Source organism: Zosterops lateralis, assembly GCF_965231275.1.
Source record: "Zosterops lateralis genome assembly, chromosome: 3".
In the NCBI taxonomy this organism is placed as follows: Eukaryota; Metazoa; Chordata; class Aves; order Passeriformes; family Zosteropidae; genus Zosterops; species Zosterops lateralis.
The window spans coordinates 35,916,086-35,935,167 of NC_139764.1; the positions used below are offsets into that span (position 1 = coordinate 35,916,086).

General features: G+C 35.6%; 1 protein-coding gene across 2 annotated transcripts in view; it reads left to right on the forward strand.

Annotated features, from left to right (window-relative positions):
* The window catches only part of TTC27 (tetratricopeptide repeat domain 27), a 112,857-nt gene extending 94,499 nt beyond the window's left edge, over window positions 1–18,358 (forward strand). For both annotated transcript variants that reach the window (XM_083858263.1, XM_083858264.1), the window contains 6 exons: window positions 1,525–1,577; window positions 5,573–5,738; window positions 10,770–10,967; window positions 14,396–14,507; window positions 15,107–15,207; window positions 18,112–18,358. In XM_083858263.1, coding sequence (XP_083714389.1) covers window positions 1,525–1,577; window positions 5,573–5,738; window positions 10,770–10,967; window positions 14,396–14,507; window positions 15,107–15,207; window positions 18,112–18,234 — 753 coding nt within the window. In that variant the 3' untranslated portion in view covers window positions 18,235–18,358. The remainder of the gene's footprint in view (window positions 1–1,524; window positions 1,578–5,572; window positions 5,739–10,769; window positions 10,968–14,395; window positions 14,508–15,106; window positions 15,208–18,111) is intronic.
* Window positions 18,359–19,082: the final 724 nt, after the last annotated feature.

A 19,082-nucleotide genomic window follows, 5' to 3' on the forward strand; every position in this document is an offset into this window, starting at 1 on the left:
TGAACCTTAGCCCTTTAAATAAATTAAGCTTGTTCATGAAGGATATATTTTTGTCATAAGGCATCATAAAAATACTTGCCCAGTACTTAACTTTGTCCAAGTATGAATGTGTGAATGTTAACATATACTTGAAAAAATACTTTATACTTGCACCCATTGCTAAAACAGACAAAAGGGAATGACTAAATTTTGAGAGCTAAAAAGAGATTAAAATTATATTAAAATATTTAGTCCTCTAAGTAATTAAATTCTCCTGAAAGGAAAAAAGTTAAGTTCATGTATGGCAAGTAAATCTGTGTATTTCAAGAGCACAGGGAGAATGGAGCATAGATTCAAGAGGCAGGGCATGGATGTGTACAATACTGTTGTTTGAGTGTGCATTGAGACAGTGAAGGTGCCAGCTGGATTACCTGAGGAACACTGACAATATTTTTGCCAGAAGCCTGACCAGCTTGTTGCTTGCTTAGAGTTAATTACATCTACTCAGTAGAAACTGTTGTTATTCATTCTTTTCTCCAAGAGAAATGAGAAGTGACAGAGTATACTTTTCCTTTATTATAAAATGCAGTAACTTCCTTAAGGGAAAAAAATGCACATACAGACAAAAATGGAATTCTTACTTTAAATATTGTTTTTTTGTTGTTGTTCAGTGCAGTAAATTTACTTCCAAGTAGATACTTAAACTGGATTCACTTATCTCTCTAGGGCCTATATTTAATTGTATTCATATTGCCAAGCCATCTGACTTCTCAATGGGCTACGTGGTGGGGTTTTTATGAGGAAAAGGTGCTGGACTGGCTCTCAGTTGGAGGCAAAACCTGTCTTTATAGATCTGCAGCTATAGCAATGTAGTGACCATTTTCATGCATTAAGTCTCAGAAAGGTTTTCCAGCATGAGTTAAATGCTCCTTAAGTCTCAGGATAGCCTTCAGTACCAGAGCGCATTTCATTGCAGTGCTCAGACTCTATTCTTCAAATCATTTCCAGTTGTCACTTTGCTGATTTCAGTGATGGGGCTTCACATTTACAGCAGTGTCAGGTGAAAGGCAGGAATCATCTCTGCACATCTCTGCTGGTTTTACCTGACGTGCGTTAGGGACATCAGATCATTTTTGTCCAGTAACAGAGAGTGGTGCAGGTTAAGTAGCTTCCAGCTACTGAGAAGTGATGGGCTGCTGGAAGCACTGACCTTTCCAGCCATCCCAGCTAGGTCCTAGAAGAGGATGCCTGTTTACAGCTGAGTCTGAAGGCAAGAGCTGACTTAGTTTATTGCAGCCACAAAGCAGTTAATTAATATTTATATACCTGATTGCTGATGTAGTCAAATGTTTATGCATTTCAATTTTAATATAGTAATTTATATTTCAAAGTAATATTTTAACTGCTATGTAGAAGGTATGTGTCAATATTGTGTGATTAGCAAAATCAATGATATTTGGCAGTAGTTTCACTTGTGTATTTTTTATCAAGTAGACACAACGTAAGTGAATAAATTCTTTGGTACTTCTCCTTTTATCATTCCAGAATGCTGAGGCCTGGAACAACTTATCAACTGCTTATATCAGATTAAAACAGAAGTAAGTACTTCAAAAGTATTAGAAGATACTGCTTCCAAAACAAATAACTCTGGTTTCCCTTTTTTTGACATTGAGTTTTTTTATAATTATAAGATGCTTAACTCATATTTTGTAATTCTTAGCCCTTCAGTTCTCTCTCCCAGGTTGAATCACTGGTAACTATTTTATTTTAGAGAAAATGATTTCATAACTTTTATACAAGTAGCAGCCTCTCTCTACACTTTCTTCTTGTTAGAAGTATTTGCAATGTAGTAAGTACAACCAGTGCAAAATATTCATAATAAAGATCAATAATAAAAACTACTTTGACTGTGAATTTAAGAAGAGAGGTCCATTTCAAGCAAATGATGTATTCAGACCTATGTAATTTCATAGGATATTATTCTCTGTAGATTTAAGGGAAAAGCAGTTTGGTTTTTATATACAAAAGCAGATGGAAATCTGCACACATGCCAGCTGGATTATTCTTTTCCTTCAAAACTAATGCTTCATGCAAGAAGCTTTGACCTAAGTGGACTGCCACTCTTGTTTTGTGTTTTGTATTTCAATGCAATGTATTAAAAGTTTACCTGGGATAATTTAATATTTAAGAATTTCCACATTATAGCTTGTCACCAAAGAACAAAACAAAAGAGTAAGGTAAATTATTTTTTAAAACCTTACTTGAAATCTGACATCGATTTATATGGTTATGTAGTCAGAAGGCAAGGTAAAAAAAGAGAGAAAGAATAATAAGCTTGCATAAAAGTGTAAATTTATAAACATACATAGGAAATGTGAGAAGTAATATAGACTTAGGAGACAGAAATGTCAATGGGAGCAGGAGGGAGGAGAAAATGAAGTGTTAAAATAACTACACAAGGCTAAACGTAATAGAAAGCAAGAGCTTGTTTTAGCTTTTCAGTAGTTCCTTCCATCTTCTGCAGTGCCTTGAGTATGTGCAATTCATGTGGTTCTTGCTCCTTCTTTTCCATACAATTCAAAATTGTATTTCCATACGATTCAAAATGTCAGATGTTCAGTGTACTGGCTTATGCTTGTTTCATAAAAGTGGTTTTAATCAAACTCATTTTCTGTCTGTTAATCTGTTACAAGGCTGAGAAACTACTGAGTGATTAATTTCAGTTTACTGGTTAAATTTTACTATTCTTAATCTACTCTTGTGATCTAATATGCTAAGTACATACAAAACTTGTAACCTATTTGATATGGTAGCAAAAGCAATGAATGGGGACATGTTACTGAGCTTTTTTTCCACAGGAAACATGTGAGATAGGACTCAATGTACAGTAAATTTAAACTGAGTATTATGTGCTGATAGCCAAGTGTGGCCTGTACTTGCTGTGGAATAACAACTTCTTTGATTATTTGTGTAGTCATTTATAGGTCAAGACTGTGTGTGAGCTAGTTTAACTCTGTCTCAAAACAGGGAATATCTATAGCAGTGGACTTGAATAATTTGTGTGGGGATACATAAATTCTTATTTTTCAAGCCTGCCAGAAGAAAAAAAGTTTTAAGTGGAGTGAGGATTTTAAAAAAGGAAAACAAAAGTAAGGTAGTTAATAGTTTTCTTTCACTTCCTCAGAAGAAATCTGGCTTTACTCCAACCAGGCTTTTAATTCAGGCCCACTTAGAGATTGTGCATTTGGCCAAGGCTTGGCAGAGTCTCACAAAACAGACATATATAACATAAGTACTTTTTGAAAAGCATATGCAAGCAACTTGCTAACACCCAAAGGACAGGGGGTTTGATGATTTTTGGGGTTGTTTGCTTTTTAAGACTCCACAAGTTTTGTGTATTCTGAATTTCCTCCAGAAAAACTAATTGTGATGAAAACAGACTGCTTGCTTTGGTTTACCAGAAAAACCACTCTGTCTGCCAGGAGGTCTTTGAAATGTAGGTCTCAGATTTCTCAGAACAAACTGGGACTGGCCCTCTGTCCTTCATATGAAAGATTCCTGGTTTCCAAGACCAGATAATGCATTTGTCCTGCCCACTGTTTCCTGTCTGGGTATGAATTTACTTAACTGGTTAAGGATACTCCATCATTATGTGATTGGTTAAATACACATTTGTTTTGAGAATCTGGAAGATTTTACTACATAGCAAGAGTGATGATTTGTGGAATACTGTTTCTCTCCCATCCCTTTGGTATCTTGACTACATTTCACATTTCCATCTTACTGGCATCTGCCCTCCTGATAGCTTACTAATTTTCAGGAAGATAGGGGAGATGATACAGGCTGGCCCTACAGATGGTGAAGAGCAGTTGCAGAAACAATACATGAGTCAGGCAGAGCACCTTCCAGGCAGTCAGAGAGCTCTGGCAGATCACAACTTCCATTGTAGCAAAATCCACAGAAGGAACAGGACTGTGTTCTTTTCTCATTTAATCTAGTAAAATTGGGGTCTGAAATCCCTTAGTGAGATAGTTAACAGTGGAGAAAACTCAACTGTTAGTACATTTGTTCCTCATGTATCAGAAGTGAGAGAAAAGGTGAGTGAATGTGGGAAGATCCTGCATGTGGACTGTTCTGCTCTAGCTATGACAGATGACCTGTTCTCCTTAAATCATTTTGCCCTATAAGTGTATTTGCTCTCCTTCAATAATTTTGCTTTGTGTGATTCGATAACTCTTAATATCATGGCCTTAGATTGGCACTTATTGACATTTTGCCCTGACCAAGCTATTTCAAACTTTTAATGGCCTGATCAACTACTTAGATATTACATTGTCTTGGCTGGGATGTTTACACTCTCTTGGACCCTCTTTTTGAAACTCAGCCAACAATTTCTTTGTGCTGTCTTTCTTGAGAGAAAGTACTTTTAATAACTTACTCAAGCAATATAGAGCAAGTGAACTGCAAATTTTGATAACAGGCCATCTTTATATGATATTTATTAAGAATAGATGTATTGTTATGCCTTACCGAAGAAGATCTTTTTACCAGCCTAGGAAAGCTCTGATTCAAGTCTTAATTTAAAGGAATCTGTTCCTTTGTGGTTTTTTACATGTCACAACTGTCCAACTTCAGTCTCTTAGAAAGAATTGTATCATTCCAATTCTCTAGTAGAGCTGTTTTAAAGTTTCAAATTTGTTGCCACTTTTGGTAGTATGTTTAAGGCTTTAAACAGTAAACTCACAAACCTTACCTCACAAACATACACTTCAAATGGCATTTTCTTATCAGAAGATGCCATTATTGCTCTCCTTTGGTAAGGAGATGGTCAAGAGTTGCCTGCAGTGAATGCATATGAAAAACTAAAGATGCTTCGTAACTTGATGATTTTATAGGAACTGTGCTGTCCATCTTTATTCCATAACACGTTCTCCTGTCAGTATGAGATGGGTCAGATTGGAGAAGGACCTTAGTAGTGGTTGGGACCATTCTGACACGTTTGTACTGAGCAGCACAACATCAGGGAGCAGAGGGTGTAGAGAAACCTTCCACCTGACCTAAGGAAAAAAACAATTGAAAATGATGGGCTTCTGTGCAGTGGATATGCTTGTTTGCCATATGTAAATGTTTAAAATAAATCACAAAAAGCTGTCAAGTAGCCTTCCTCTGTGTGATTAAGTAAGTCAGTACCATTCTGCATCTGCCACAAACTCACTGAATTTTAATTTTTTAATGTGTGTTACAACTGCAGCATAAGTAAGATTGTTTTCTCATTGTTCCAGTTAAAAATTTGGAAAGGAAAATATTGACGTAGATGCCAAAATTTTGATAATTTTTTGAAAAAAAAAAAAGAAAATTATGAGAGTTAAGAAAAGTTACCTATTTGAACTACTGAGTGTACTGTTGTGTATGAACTAATATAAAATAGTTTGCAAGAGAGATTAAGAAATTGTAAATTACAAGTGATAGCTTTTCATTGCTCTGTGTTCTAAATGTGATTTTTTAAAAATAAGCAGGTTTTTAGTTGATGCTATGCCAACTGATTTTAGCGTAGAAATTTTCTGTAATAATTTCTGTTATTCTAATTGATTAGGATCAAAGCATTTCGAACCCTCCAAGAAGCTCTCAAGTGCAACTATGAGCACTGGCAAATATGGGAGAACTATCTTCTCACCAGTACAGATGTTGGAGAGTTTTCAGAAGCAATTAAAGCTTATCACCGGCTCATGGACTTAAGAGAAAAGTACAAGGATACACAGGTGGGGAAGTTTTCATATTTTTGTTCTGAGGCAGAGAGATTGCTGATCGCTGCTGATAGAGGTAACAGTAATGACAGTGCATGTGCCAATGAAGTTATGTAGGCTAGTGATTTAAGTTTTGGAGATTTGGACTCTAGGAATAAATATTTAAAATGAAACTGGACAAGACTGAAAACCTTTGCATCCAGATTGCAGCAGACTTTGTTAAAGAACACACATGAGCCTTGCAGTTTTAAGGCCTATTTTTATGTAAAATTCAGTGCATAATCCCATCTTTCCATATTGTTCCTAAATATATCTGTATCAGAATTAATATAAATTACTTAGTTTAAAGAAAGGGAAGCTTTTCCCATGTGTTGGAAAATTCTACAGATGAGCCTTTGAAAGTAAATTGAATGCATTATGGTCATAATATTGATTCTTAATAACCTGAACAAATAAAAATAAAAGTTATTTTGCTCATCTTTCACTGTAGTTCAGTTAAGTTCAGTTAAATTTTGTGTTTGTAGATGTATACTCTGGACAAAATCCAGAGAACCTACCTAGGATGTTACCTTGCCTGAAACCAGCTCCTGATCCAAGCAGGGTTCTGTACCCTCAGTGAAAATAGCGAGACGAATCGGCAAGACAAGCCAGAGAATCTCTAAGGAAAGTAGTAACACACCTCTAAGAGCCTTTGCAAAATTAGCAGATGTGGTTGAAGAGCTTATGGACTCTTAGGGAGATTGTGTAGTACAAGGGTAAGAGGAACCAGCTGCTGCTGCTCATGGATCCCAGGAGTGTTTTGTTTCTTGTCCCATAAAAAGAGAAAAAGTAGCTTTCTTGAATCTTGAGAATTTGAGTCCAGGGAGGAGGAGAGAGCAGCTAGAATTAATTATGATTGTGGAAACATCTCATATGGGCACGGGGGGCAGGGGTGTTAAATACTTCTTTCACATTACTTTTTAATAACAAATCGTACGTGAGTGCAATACTTACTACTAGTAAAGCCAATCATGCACAGGATAACATTCTGTATTAATACAATCTTTTAGATTTGATATAGCTAAACGTTAAACATGAGCACTAAAGAGTGTCAATGGAAAACTGTGTTATATGTGGTAAAGATAAGTGTGTTTGGCAGCTACAGTACTGTAGTACTGGTGCAGCCTGTCGTGAAGCATCTTGTAGATGGTTGGGTTTTTTCAATGAATTTTCTTCTCAATTGCTACTTAAAATAGCATTTTTAGGGGTGGTCTACTGTACTCTTTTAAACAGACTGACAGCTGACTAGGAATAGAGGTTTCTACATATATTTGCCCATTTGAGATATTTTGAGATGATACAGATGCCTATAACTGTTATATGTCAAATTTTATGTAATACATTTTTTAAAGGATTTGAGGATATTGCTTGTATTAAATTTCTGGTTTTGTGGCATAACTTTTTTCATCTTATTCTCATACAACTCTTATAACTTTTACAGAAGTATATATGCTATCTTTCCTAAATTCTTTTTGCAACTTAATTTTAACTTTGGCTTTCTGATATGAAGTGTTTTATGGGTTTCATTGTAACTTCTAATACAGTTGCCTCAATTAGGAGGATTTTACTAGTTGCCAAGAAAAACCTCAGAGCCTGTTTAGAGAATTTCGGGCTTGAAACAATTATCTTACAAGGAAGAGAAGAGTATTTCCGTAGCAAAACAAAAAGCAGATAAAAGCTTCTGCTGAGATTGTTTACCAAGTTCATCATTAATTGGTGAGCCTCTCCTTTTTTCCAGCTGGACTGTTTTAAATAGGGATGATCTATAACCATCTTGTGCAATTGTATTTTGACAATGTGAAATCATGAACATGAGTAAATGAAAACATACACCATTGTTTCCATTCAACATAGTATCATCTACTCTCAGGTTATATTTAGTATTTGTAGTCATCATAGATTTTAATTGATAGACTACTAAGCTACATGACATAGTGGTGAGAAACAAGGTAGGCATTTAAAAAAAAATAAATATGCACAGGACTGGAAGAAACAAGTTGAGTCATAGATTCCAGTTCTTTGTGAAAACCAACTGCCTTTAGCATAATCATTGTTGTAGAATACCCCATGTGAGACTGAATGTATCCATGACAAGTGTGCAGTTTAATGTACAATTTGAAATGCCCTTGATTTCTATAATTACATCAGACTTCTTAATTTTATTTCAGAATAGCATGAAGTAATATTTTTAAATCAGGTTTCTAATAATAATTAATAATTAATAATAAAATCAGGTTTTGCCTAGTAAAGCATTCAGATTCTTATTGGTGATTTCTGTTAGGCCTTTGTGCCTAACAGGACTGTTAGGATTGGATTGTTGTCCTTTCTCCCAGTCTTCGGAGTACAGCACACGGATTTGGAAAATATTGCTTCTGTGCTGTTCTGGTTATTTAACAATGCCATTCCTGTGGCAAAGGTTCTGAGATCATGTATGAAGATATGTATGCACAAATTCTGCAGATATAATTGAACAAGGAAGAGCTAAAAGGCTCTTTATAAATGAGCAACATTGCAGTAAAAGATTACATCAAAGGACAGTTTCAAAAGTATCAGTTTGTAAATGTTAAAAGCAGACTTTCTTACCTCCTTACTGGTTCTTAAAATGCTTCACATTTCCACATATCTTTTAATTTTCACAAAGCTGAGAAATATACCTGGAAAACCTTTGGTATGTGTTATGTCATCAAATATAAATGTTAATTAAATTATCTGTAGTTTCCACTAGTAAATCAGTCACTAAAAAGTACCCCAGGAGAAAGCCTTACCTATTATAATCATCAGTTTGGTCTCTGAATTATTGGTATGAGCTAGGCAATGTACCTGGAACATTTTTTGCAGCTCCTGCTTATACTGCTTTCTGTCACGTGTGCTTGTGGAGGCAATCAACTTTTTTTACTTGGAATGTTGCAGGCCTGTAAATTACTAAATTATTTTGTGATTGGAAAAACTGTTTAGATATAGTGTTTCAGAAACCATATCTTTATTATGTGCTGTCAAAGATTATGAATACAGAAGCATGGAGAAAGGGTTCCACTTGGCAATTCTGTGCTACTTTGATTCTAGCAAAGTTTATCTGGTACCCTTTCCATTAAGTAACATCCTCATTTCAGCAGTTCATGTTGCCAAGCCATTTCTAACAAAAGGCCATAAGAGCACTTTCCGAGGGGATTTTGAAATGCAAGGCTAGGAATTAATGATTTCTGGAGCTCTACTTCACCTAAGTAGCTCACTAATGGCAATTGTCTTTATTATAAAATCCTTAATTTGGAAGGGGAATAGTGAGAGCTCACAGGCTGCAGATTTGTGATTTTTGATCTCTTATCTGAGGGTTCTCATCTTTCTTGGGGCGCTGTCAAGTTTGATTAGTATTAGTGAAGCGTTTAAAAATGGTTTGACCAAGAGAATTTTTATATGGAAGGAGTTGTTTGGAGAACAATTGTGAAATGAGAGTAACTGATGAAAATTGCAGCATTTATAAATTACTTCATTTATTTCTAATGTTTTGTCTGACAGTGACTTTTGTTCAGTTTGTAGTAAACACGTTATTCACAAAAGCAAAGGAGAAGGACTAAGGCAGATGGTGTGATGTCATACTAAACATGAACCCTCTGATCATATGGAGCCCAGTTCATTAAAAGAGACATGAAAAAAACCAACCAACCAAAAAAATCCTCTACTGCTTATTTAGGATCTTGGGCCAGCAGAGCATTGCTCTGGTAGTTTAGTACGTATGGCTGTTTAAAATCTCTCAGAGATACAAATTTTAACATTTATGGCAACCTAAATGCAAAGCTCTGCTACACTGCTGATACTTTTGTATGGGTAGTACAATTCACTTGCAGTTTGAAATAACTTTATTTAACAAGTGTTCACAACCAAGTAGCATTAATGATCTATTACTATTAAACTAAGGTTTAATGGACCTTTTAATCTCGGTCTTGACACTAGTTTCATTTTAACTGCTGTAGTGCCAAAGTTTACATGATGGATTACAAAAAAGGAAATTGATTATTATGATAGAAGTGTGAGCAAAGCCAGGACTCTATGGGAATAGGGGTAATTTTACAGTTTCTGCATCCTATTAAGGAAGCTCCTTTTTTTCATGTACAAACAAAATATCATTGACTTTAAAACTTTTGATGATTATATATGATATTCACATGAACTAACATTTTGGACTTTGACTAACAGTTTTGTAAAACTGAGAAATCGATTGAGAAGTCATACACCTATGCATGAATCCTCAGGACCAGTTCTAGTTCCTTGTCAAAAGAGAACATAGTTTAGTGTTTTTTCTTGCACTTCTTATGTTTTTTATTACATTGCTATAGTAATGGAAATACCAACACTTGCCAGTGTTTTTCTAGCAACTCATTATAGAAGACTTGGTTAATGATGGGGCTTGGTGTCTTCTATTCCATATCACGAATATAAATTAATTTCAGTTCAGAACTTTTGGACTACTAATAGTTCATCATATTTTCTGTTATCTTAAGTGACTCTTAAGAGATCTTGAAGAGAGGGAACTGCCAGTTTGTCATATCATTTTATAAGGAATATAAGCAACTGCTGTGGTTTTGGGGACACAAGAGGGGAACTGTTTAACTCATGTTACTGTGATACCCTTAATTCTGAAAAGATACCATGTAGATGTATATTTGCTTTCACTTCTTGTATTACTTAGATTTATTTAATAAAATTATTAGTCATTTTGATTAATTAGGGTTGTTCTGCCAAGAATTTTCTGTATCTGATAAAAATCTGTTATTTTTTCGGATGCATTTTAATTTCTTAGATTTAGAATTAGTTTTTTGGCCTCTTCACCTTCACCAACATAGGATCTTATAGATGAGGTTTAAATCAGTGCAATTACTCCATGTATTTCTTAGTAAATTCTCTACTTCTCATGGCACAATCATTAATAGAGACCAACTATTACAGATAACATTATATATACTGATGTTGATTTGTGTTGAAGTATCAACTCTCTCGTGCTGCTTTTTGAAGGTGCTGGCTATTCTGGTCAGAGCTGTAGTGGATGGTCTGGCAGATCGTGCTGGAGAGGTATCAAGTGGATTGAAGGGGAAACTGCAAGAGCTCTTGGGCAGAGTCACTTCACGAGTGACAAATGATGGGGCAATCTGGAGACTTTATGCCCAACTTTATGGAAATGGAGAGAATGATAGTGGTGAAGATATTGAAAAGGTAAGAACTATAGTGCTGTAGTAGAACATGCTCTTGTTCCAGACCTGTTTTGCTTTAATGTTTTTATAAGCTCATTGTCTTTTCTTCACGTTCCTAGGACACGTTTTTGTTATGCACAACAGGAGCAAAATGTTTTACATCAGTTTTCTTGAGCTTGAAAAAGAATCTTTTTTTTCTTACCAATGTTTCATTTCAAACCATCATATCACAGCATAAGTGCATTGTCCTGAACTTGTATTCTGAAACTTTTCTTGGCAACAGTCTAACATCTATAATCAAATGGTGGTCTGGGTTTTGGCTTTTTTTTTAAATTGAAATCTTTGATTCTGGAGACAGGATATTGCAGCTTCTGGAAAAAAAATGAATCTTAAAGGCATGATTCAGTAGCAGCATAAGCCATCTGTGTTCTTTGCAATCACTAAGGGAAGATGCACTTAAAGTAATTTACACCACAGTTAGAGGACCCAGAGTAGAATTTTTTTCATTAATTAGGTTAAAATGGAATTAAATAATGCTATTTAATTCTTAGTCTTTTGAACCATTGTTTTCTCTTTACCCATCACTGGATATTGCTATGTTAACTTCCTCCATTTCTTGTCCTTATCATTTCCCAAGGAATTAAGTTGATTGCCTTTCCAGAATAAACACTCTGCACTGCTAGAAGTGTTTACTTTCTTGTATGCTGGAGTGTGCTTTGCATTTGATATTAAATCTCAAAAAGTTCAAATAGCCTTGCACAGTTCAAAAATAATTAAGGGTTATCAGATCTTCACTGAAGTTGAAAATACACAGGGTCAGCATTCAGCATGTGTTTGCTAATGGGGGTATGCCTTTGGCCTGGGCAAGAAATGCCTCTCTGGAAGATTGCTTGATGTCAAGCAAGGAGGATGGTTAGGCCTACAAAGTGTATTCCTGTGGGCTTAAATTTGAGGATATATTTATCCTCAAATAATCATTTGAGGATAAATAATCCTTTGAGCCTTGCTCATTGTCTCTTTGTGTTCTGCCCTGTAAAGAGTCTCATTTAGTCATTGCTGGTGTCTATTATACCTCCAATTCCTCCCTTTTGTCTTCCCTATTTTTCTTTACAGCTGAACAGTAAAAAGGATTTGGCTTATTTAGAATGCAGAAATACAGACACTGCAATATCCTGTAATATATCCTCAAATTCTTACTCAGACATGCAAAGCAGCAGAGGCCCTGGCTATACTATGAATGTAATCACTTCAGAATCTGGTTACATCACGGTATTTTTAACTAACCCAGTTAAAAACATGGTTTCAATTTGTAGGGTAGACAGTACTTTAACTGTGTTTCCTAATCAGACTGCTTGTGGAACACACAGTCTAGCTTGCCTGCGAGATGGAATTATATTTATAAATACTTAAGGTATGCTTACGTATGTATCCAAATATCCTGGTATGACAGTACCATAGATGCAGATTATAAAAGAGCAAAACTGCCTACAGCCACAGCATATATTAATTTACAGTGTAAAAATTAATTTGCAATACACTAAATAATCACTGATGCTGATAGCATATTATGAAGTAAAAATTATAAAACCAGTATTTATTGGCTTTACTGCCACAAGCACTATCATGAGTCAGTCAGATATTCAGTGACTATAACCATATCTGTAGAAAAATTCTAGATGTATTTGCCACCCATGTTTATTAGGCAAAAGGTCAATGAATTCTAAAAGAGAATTACTTACTGTACTGTGGCATCAAAGGACAAAGAGATGGGAACAAACCTTTAAAAGTGTCATGCACCTCCTTACAAATGTAGGGTTTGACTTTTACTCTGTATCTTTCCATTCTGCACCTTATTTAGTTCAGATTTAATTATATTTAACCACTTTTGTTCCTAACATGGAATTTGAAAGAACAATTTCGTATGTCTGGCTATTGTAAAAGAGTGTCTTGGTTGCTGGGTTTTTTTACTTTTCTCTTGTGCTGATAGAACTGAAGCCACGTGAATCACTAGGTTCTACAGTTGTAATTCACAACAGTGCTTTGCAAATTGAATCAAAGACAAGGTTTGCAAGTTAGGAGTGTAAAACTACTGCAGATGTTGAGTTTGTGGTTCTGTTTTGGAGTTTTTTTCTTTAGCTTAGCATATATTTACTCTCACACTTCGATGTATCTGAACTGCCACCTCATTCAGTACTTCTTTCTTCCCTACACTGAATGCAGTCCAGTCCACACCTTTCCCACTGAGGAATCTTTCCAGCCTTCAAGTTTCCTGCTGATCCATCCCAGGCTATGAATCCCTTCTGTTCCTTGAACTTTCCGCAGCTCATAACTGTTTCCTTTCAGGATAAATCCAGATTCCAGAAGTGCAAACAAACAGCCCACAAGACTTTGAATTCTTTCCCCTCCTTGACATCTGTCAGCAAAACCCCCTAATTTGCTGCTCTGAGTCAGACACATGCAGACTTGAATAAGACTGCTGTAAAAACTGTTGTTCCTTCTCTTGGAAATTCTTGCCTCTGCTTGCCAGAACTACTACCAGTTATAACCTAGGTTATTATGAAAAAAAAATTAATTCACTCTGGTTTGACTTAATATTCCTTTATTGCCATCTACAGCAGCATGAGCAGTTCAGTCACATGTGCCATAGTGATTGGAACTCTGGTGGGAGAGAGAAGGTGGAAGCCTCTGGGGTGACAACCCTCAAGATCAGAAGTCTTTACTGTGCTCATGTATATGTACCACACTGGCTTTTTTTTAATCTTTTATATTATACTTAAACTCTTTAAAAAGGTAACTGGAGAGTTGTCATTCAACTAAGCCATGTAATTTCTGGCATGTATTTGTTTCATGGTTTTGGTGCTGTAGAAAGAAAACAAAACTAAAAAGCAAAACTTAATTTCTTCTACTAAAATTGGTTTTTTTCCCTTTAATGGGACCCTCCTTCCATGTTGTTTACATTTTTTTCCTGTTCACACTGAGAACCAGAGCAGTATGGCAACTAATAGCTACATCTGTAAAATGCATATTTCCCAGGATTACATATACAGGAAGAAAGCTTTGATGTGTTCAGTTACAATTATTTTAGATATGAATTGGCTGTTTGAAGTGTGAATGTGAGTATTTTTCTGTTTTTCATGTGCATTTAATTATGATGACTTGGCAAACATGGGTCACATCCATCAGTCTAGACAGATTTTTAGAAGATAAAAATTAGACACATGTTACTTTATATGCTTCTCATACTTGAGCTGCAATATTGGTGAAGAACATCTGTGTTACAGCTGGTGCTTACTGCTGCACAGGAGGACACTACAGAACTCACAAGAAATCAAATCTAGTAAAGATAGATTCATTTTCTGAATTGGCCACTAATTTCATAAATACTTAAAACTAACTTGTTTTAAATTGATTTTCTGACATACTAATACTTTCTTTTTTTCCTTCTTGCAGTCACTGCAGTATCTCACTAAGGCACATAAATGTGAAATTCAATCAAGTGATTGGGAGAAAGATGTTTCTTCTTTTAAGGAAGTGGTGAAAGGAGCCATAGAGGTTGCACATGGTATGTTCTACCTGAAAAAGACTTATATTTTTCATGAAGAGTGTAACAAATATTTATTAAGCTTAGTGGCAAAATAATACTCTACATATTGTATTTATTCCTACTACTAGGAGTCCTGTAACAGAGAGTATCATCCTGATACTGCATACAAAAATATACTTGGAATGAGGCAGAAATTGTGTAGGGTGAGTCAGTAAACATATGACTGGTAAACATGGAATCAATTAATTTCATGATCTAGCAACTTCATAATGCAAGTGAAAATGTGTCTGCAGTTCATCTCAGTCCTCAGATCATCACATAAATTGTTTGATTGAGTGTGCCAGTCAGGAAATTAATGAAACTTAGTAAGATTATTCCCTGTTCTGTTGTACTTATGTTTAAGAAGGATACAGATACCTGTTTTGTTTAAAATTGTCTTCTCAAAATTACTTGGCTTTATTTTTTTACTTTGTGGTTTTTTGGGGGGGATATTACATTTAAAATTGTTTGTGGAGGGTATCAAGATCTTTAATTAAATGTTTTTGTTCCAAGATTATTGCAAGAGTGGTAATGGGTTTTTTTGTTTGTTTTGGGGTACTTCTATGTTTGGATTCTAGTGGCTATAAAATGCAGCAAGAACAAATCTAATCGTCAGGAAGCTTTGCAGATACTTTCTTCAGCTCGGCTCAACTTGCGTGGCTTGTCATCCAAGGCAAAGGTAGGAATGTTTGAAAGGTAGGAATCTTTGTTCTGTTGCCAGAATTTCTGTTTTGAATCAATTATAGATCAAATAATACCTGCCTGTCTCAGTGCATCATCAGGTGGATGTTCATCTCAATGCTGTTAAGGATTCCAGTTTTAAATAAACTTTCATTTCCCTTCTTCCTGCTAGGCTTTGATTGCAATACTAGTCTAAGAGGCAGCATTGACATTTTAGAGTAAGGTAGAATTTTACTTAAAATGTTGGGCAAACAGATTTGAATGTTTGAAAGCAGTTAGTCATTTCAAAGACCTGTTTTTAATGTGAGCAGTCATGGGATAAATGGGGCAGTCTCAGAAAAAATGAATCTAAACCTGCAGAAAAGACCCAGATGTGTCAAGATTGCTTTGCATCACTTAGAGTGTTTTAAAAAGAGTTATTTATTAAAAGACAGAACTAATTTTTAGTCCGGTTTTTGTGGATACCCTACCAATTCAGATACCAATTACTTGAAAAAGTCATAATATTTGAATCATACTTTTTCTGTTAAAATACACATCTTGTCTTAAAAAGGGATTCTTCCTACCTGTGAAGAGCAGTTAGCAACTGTGGATCATAGAGCTGAAGTTTTATAATGTGTGCTTGTGTTACAAAGTGTTGATTCATCATCAGTGTGCGAAACTTGGCTCATTTTCTCTTAAGTCCTTTAATTTTAAGGATAAAAGCCTAGGAGAGTTGCATTAGCAAACACAAGCTGTATCTGTTTTCTAAAAACTCAGTTTTTAGATACAGGCATAGGTATGACTTTCAAATGTGTTGAAAAAGAGACAACATATGTTTTGCTGTTACTCACAAAATATGAGTGCTTTAAAAAAGCATTAAAAAAGGTGTATAGACTGAGTCTTACTGTAGAGAAAGCAAAAAATGACAAATTATATGAATACAAGTGCAGGTAGTTTATATTATGAAAGATCATGTAGTATCTGAAAGATTAAGAATGTATGAGTCTAATAAATTCTATTTTAAGTCCCAAGAATGCTAATTAAATGAACATCTATATTATTGGCAGCTAGTGGTTTTACAGAATTTCTAAGAAAATTGCCATATTAGAAATGAAGCATTTTATATGAACTCACTAGTTTTGTATCCTTTCCAAAATGCCATCTTACTTTTAATTTGAAGTCATATTGAATTTTCAAAGTGTGTTGAAAAGTTTAAAAACTCAGTCACCTTCTGTCAGACCCTATGCACAAATGGTTTAGCACTGTTTATGCCTGTCCAAGCTTCACTGCATCTCGTTTTGCTGCCCTATGAGTCAATATTAGTGTGGGGTTTGTTTTTTTTTTTATTTTTAATTTCAGCTGAAAAAAGCACTTTAAAAATGGGCTAAGAGCAAACTCATTAGTTAAGATCTCAGAAGGAATGAAAAACCAGTGAAAATAACTGATAAAATAAAATTCCAAAATTTTGTAGTCAGGACCATGCAATTGGAACAAATCAGTAGAACAGGTGAGACAGTGTCTTCTGGGCACTCTTCTGGTCCTTGTCCCGATGCATCATTTGGATCTGACAGGTGGGATCAGAACAAACAGGAAGGTTATGGAGGCACATTGTAAATGCATGAAATGTGGGCACTGTTTGGGGGAAACATAGGGCACAAAGCCCAAAGAATGATGGTGCTTGAAACTCCCCCAGACTGTCTCTAGCTGAATAGATTTCTCTGTCTGTAGAGAAAGGAAGAAAGAAAAAAAAAAAAAAAAAAGAGAGAGAAAGAAAATAATTATATCATCCTGATTTATTTAGCTGTCTTACCAGAAAAAACCAAACTGTTCTGTCACACTCTCAGTGTGAGGTTTTTGGGCTGAAAATCAAAGAAATTGCTGTACTTGTAGGATGAACATGTTCCTATTTTTGTGTAAGATGTTCCTTTTTTCAGTGACAGTATTGTTTTGATGCACAGTGAATACCTTGGTTCAAGCCTTTTGAGTACATTTTTGTTTATATACATATCTGTATTATCCCATTATGTTTCCATGATATAATGATGTACAGATGTACTCCAGAGCAACTTTTGTTTTCTCAGTTTGTTTTTTGTCTCTAAATGTCGACTTTCTGTTTGTGTCAAATGAAGTGTGAATCACTCTCTCTTTACATAATGAAGTGAAAACATATGTTTGGGTGTCCCCCCTTCCCCATATTTCTGTAGTGGTACCTCACACAGCCTCAGTGTTAAATAAATGAAGATTATGATTGCTCACAAGTTAGCTGTGTTTTTTCTTGTTGTTGTTTCTGTTAATATCTTAAGGTCTTTAGGAACAATATTTTTATTGCTCTGTAGCATTTTGTTTTCTCTGGTATAACCTAATTACACACAGGTGAATGCCTCCACCCATGCATGTCTTGACATCAGATGTGAAAAAACATTTATTTGAGGTTTTGGAGAAAATGAAGCAACAGAATATGACACTAGGAAAAATGGTCATTAAAATTTACTAACAATTTCTCAGCAGATGGGCTTATAAATTGCACTGACAGAAAGTGAGATACTCTTCTAATCTGAGTTTCATTAAAAAGTCCTTCAATTTCAATGGAATCAGGAGTCAGCATAGGCAGTCAGGTCAGAGTGGAAACCCCACACCTGCAGGAGGATTTGACCCTTCTGGCACAACATCAGGTGTGTGGCACAGATTGCAGGTCTGTGTGCAGGATATGTGTCTGTATGTGTGTGCATAACTTCTGTTTATTAACCACAAAATCGCCTTTTCTTAAGAGATACCATCATAGTTTACAAAATTATGAAAAGCAGTGTAGAGATGATGAGCTTCCTGTATTTGGTCTCTTCCCTGAAAGAGAGAAACTGTATGTATCTTTTAAAGATATTTATTTATAAAGTACTTACAAGTATTTCTTTTTGTTGTGCAGCAACTTTTCATAGATGTAACAAGTAATGAGGTTCACAGTGAGATAGCTGATGAGGTGACAGCTATGGACAACATGATTGCTGAACTTCAGGAGCTGAGCAACCAGCTGAGAGACCAGTGCTGACATACGGACCAAATTTTGGGACAGGATGACACGAATGACAAGAATGACATGTTTCCTTTGCCACTGCTTTTGGTGATGAAATGGTAACAATTCTCAGGCAACAACACTCTCAATAAACACTTTTCTGTACAGTGCTGTTCTTGTGGTCAGCTTTTTTCAAAGTTCCAGCTGCTGCCTTTAGACATTCATTCTTACCTGGTCCTACTGTCTTACAAAGTTGCATGTTTTGGTTCTTCAGCCTCAGATTTCCTGGAAGAGAGCTGCTGATGTTTCTGAGGTAATTATGGAGGATTAGTTCTGCCTGCTTCATCCACCTTGGTGCTGGGATGCTGGAGGATGCCCCACCGAGGTGGGGGAGCAGGAGAGGTGCTGGGCTGGAGGAAGAAGCAAGCAGCAGAGGTGGGAGCTGAGCCCAGCCTATTTCCCATTTTAATTCAGCATTAATTGATTACAGGGTGGGAGTGGGGTCCCGAAAGCAAGAATTTAGTCGTTTTTGTTCTTCAGGTAGTACAATTAAAGTAGAAGATTGTTTGTTGCATTAGGATTTGAAAACAGTTATTACTTAAAGCAGTGTTGGTTTATTCAATATACATAACTTGTGTCCCATGGGCAATAGACAGGTACCTCATTTGGACTTTTTATAGGCAGGAGGATTTCCCTCACTAAGGCAGCAATAAAACTGCAGTCTAATCTAAAATATTTACATCTGCCTAGACCCAAGTGTCTTGTTTTCATCTAGACTGTTTTCATGGTTTCATTTTTCAGCACCTTTGCTACTGCTGTTTTTAAAATAAGATTTTTTCAGTGTTTTCCAGAAAACTGTGTGAAATAATTCCCTCATATATATG